Source organism: Sinocyclocheilus anshuiensis, unplaced genomic scaffold (genome assembly GCF_001515605.1).
Source record: "Sinocyclocheilus anshuiensis isolate Anshui unplaced genomic scaffold, SAMN03320099.WGS_v1.1 scaffold848, whole genome shotgun sequence".
Lineage (NCBI taxonomy): Eukaryota > Metazoa > Chordata > Actinopteri > Cypriniformes > Cyprinidae > Sinocyclocheilus > Sinocyclocheilus anshuiensis.
Window position 1 is genome coordinate 801,354 of NW_015549628.1, and position 2,934 is coordinate 804,287.

General features: G+C 36.3%; 1 protein-coding gene across 1 annotated transcript in view; it reads right to left on the reverse strand.

Moving 5' to 3' along the window:
* LOC107659556 (calcium channel, voltage dependent, alpha2/delta subunit 3) overlaps positions 1-2,934 on the reverse strand; it is a 44,449-nt gene that overhangs the window by 19,229 nt on the left and 22,286 nt on the right. The window contains exons 13-14 of the mRNA XM_016448544.1: positions 2,196-2,329; positions 1,630-1,647 (exon numbers count right to left, since the gene is read on the reverse strand). Coding sequence (XP_016304030.1) covers positions 1,630-1,647; positions 2,196-2,329 — 152 coding nt within the window. The remainder of the gene's footprint in view (positions 1-1,629; positions 1,648-2,195; positions 2,330-2,934) is intronic.

The following is a 2,934-nucleotide window of genomic DNA, read 5'->3' on the forward strand; positions in this document are numbered from 1 at the left end:
CCCCTGTGTGTGTGTGTGTGTGTGTGTGTGTGTGTGTGTGTGTGTGTGTGTGTGTGTGAGAGAGAGAGAGAGGAGGGTGTCAAAGACGTCGGGTGGGTGCGAACACTTGCATTTGTGTGTGTGTGTGTGTATGAGTCGCTCTTATCAGAAATGGAATGGCACAGCGGTCGGTGCTGGAGTTCTCGACATACCCAGCAGAGTGAAGCCAAACCCTATCTCTGACCACATCTCGCCCTCTCTGGCTTTTATCTATCGCTCTCTCGGCCTGCTGTCTGCGCTTCCCTGTAGCACTTTGCACCACATCCACATTCAAGAACTAATAAAACGTTTCAGATTCCAGAAACGGAATGCTGAAAGCAAATTACAATGAGGAAATGCTGCAAGACACCAGTGACAGAATGGACACAAACAGGCTCTGTTCCAAAACCTAGTCAGTTGCCTTGCTGACTACCGTCTACATAGGCAGCATTCTAACTAGTTGAATGATTTAGAACATTCGGTGTCATATGTCATACAAGTAGTGCTAAAAAGTGCAAGTAAACCTCCAATAAGCATAAATATACAACAATTATAGGGTAAAATAATCACATTTTAATCACAGAATTTACACACTATTTTAGTTATATTTTTCAGTAGTGAATAAACTATATACATACAATCTACAATTTATACACTCAGAAGAAAGGTACAAAGCTGTCACTGAGTCGGTACTCTTTCAAAACGAATAAAATTTTACATTTTTGTACTAATATTGATTACGATTGATTATGAAAATTATGATTTTTTTTATGTTTTTGAAATAAGTATCTTATGCTCTTATGCACGGTAAAAACAGTAATATTGTGTGAAATATTATTACAATTTAATGTATCTGTTTTCTATTTTAATATATATTAAAATGTCATTTATTCCTGTGATGCAAAGCAGAATTTTCAGCATCATTACTCTATTACTCTACTCATTACAAATTATTATTATTATCAATGTTAAAGAACAGTTTTAATAGAATACTTTGATGAATAGAAAGTTCACAAGAACATTTTTCGTCAAATTTTTAATCACTTAAAGTGAACTTGTTGAATAAAAGATTTTTTTTTTTGCGTACAACAGAAATCTTTGGAATGGTAGTGTATTATGATTTCCATAAAAATATTAAGCAAGAAAAGAAAAAAAACCACTAATAATAATAAGAAATGTTTCTTGAGCAGCAAATTAGCATATTAAAATGAAAATTTTGCATTGCATCACAGGAATAAATTACATTTTAAACTATATTAAAGCAGTTGCTTTAAATGGTAATAATATTGACACCTTTAAGGTACTAATATGCACCTTTTAGGGGTAAATAAGGCAAAAAGCTGTACCTTATAAAAGAGTACTGCCCCAGTGACAACTTTTGTACCTATTTTTCTTAAAGTCTGTCTACAATCTGTTTTTTCCCCCTTTAAACTTGTTGCAGTGCATTCTGGGATTGCCTGGTTCACTACGTGCTGCCATCGAAATTTGGCTGTTATTAGCTATCTTAGGAGGAACACCCTTCATGTTGTGTGCGCCCTAAAAATGCTGCCTCCATAGGCAGCTCGCTAGGTTTGGGAACAGAGCCACAGAGACACCGGTTACGACTGTTACCTTGTGCGCCTGTGCGAGCTATAGGGACACAGGGAGAAAAATAATACGTGTCATTGACATGTGCTCACGTCTACACACATACAAGAGACACACTGCACGGTGTGTGACCTGATCTGCTTCTCGTAAAGTGGAAGAGTGTCTTGATGAGACCTTCAGGGAGTTAACGGCGCTATTAATGAGGACTGAGTTGCATTTTATGAAGGTGAATGATTGTAGAAAACACATAGACTTAGTAGAGAAAATACTTTGGATGTTTTAGACAAACTCATAGCAAAACCTTTCCAAAAATGTACCATAGTGGCATTGATTTCTGCTAAAATACCATAGTTACTACAGTAGTTGTTGGTACTGTAAATAAATAATAAAATAATATTACATGGCAAGAAGTTTCTTTTCTGTTATTTTGTTTATTTATTTTTGATAACTGTGGTGATTTATAACTAAAAGTGTGGTATCCTATTAAAGTAACAATCATATTTTTGCAGAAACTATGGTTCGCATTGTACGTTTCTGTAAGGGATACGGATGCTGTACACATGCAACATGATGTGATTATTTATACTTACTGCACTGTCCACATAGGCTTCAGTCCACACTGTGTCGTGTTCATGGTCGATAACTTTAGGTCTGCTCATCACGTGCAAATACCGCATCACGTTCTCCTGAACGTCAGCCAGTGTGGAGATCTGACTAAAGTAACCTGCACAACACACAACACAGCAACATTGCAGATTAACCTTATATATATACAGTGCCGTGAAAAGGTTTTTTCCTGTTTTTTAAATTTTTTGCATATCTGTCACACTTAAAAGATTCAGGTCATCAAACAAATTTTAATATTACACAAAGATAATGCAAGTAAATACAAAATGCAGTTTTTAAATGATGATTTCATTTATGAAATGAAAAAAGCTGTCCAAACCTACCTGGCCCTACATGAAAAATTATTTGCCCCCTCCTGTTAAATCATGAAAGAACTGTGATTAACCACATTATTTTAGAAAGCGGAGTTAAATTTCACTAGCCACACCCAGGCCTGATTACTGCCAGACCTGTTGAATCAAGAAATCACTTAAATAGAACCTGTCTGACAAAGTGAAGCATGCTTAAAGAGCAACACATCATGCCGTTATCTAAAGAGATTCAAGAACAGATAAGAAACAAAATAGTTGACATGTATCAGTCTGGAAAGGGTTATAAAGCCATTTCTAAATCTTTGGGACCACAGTCCCAAACCACAGTCAGAGCCATTATCCACAAATGGAGAAAACTTGGAACAATGGTGAACCTTCCCAGGAGTGGCCG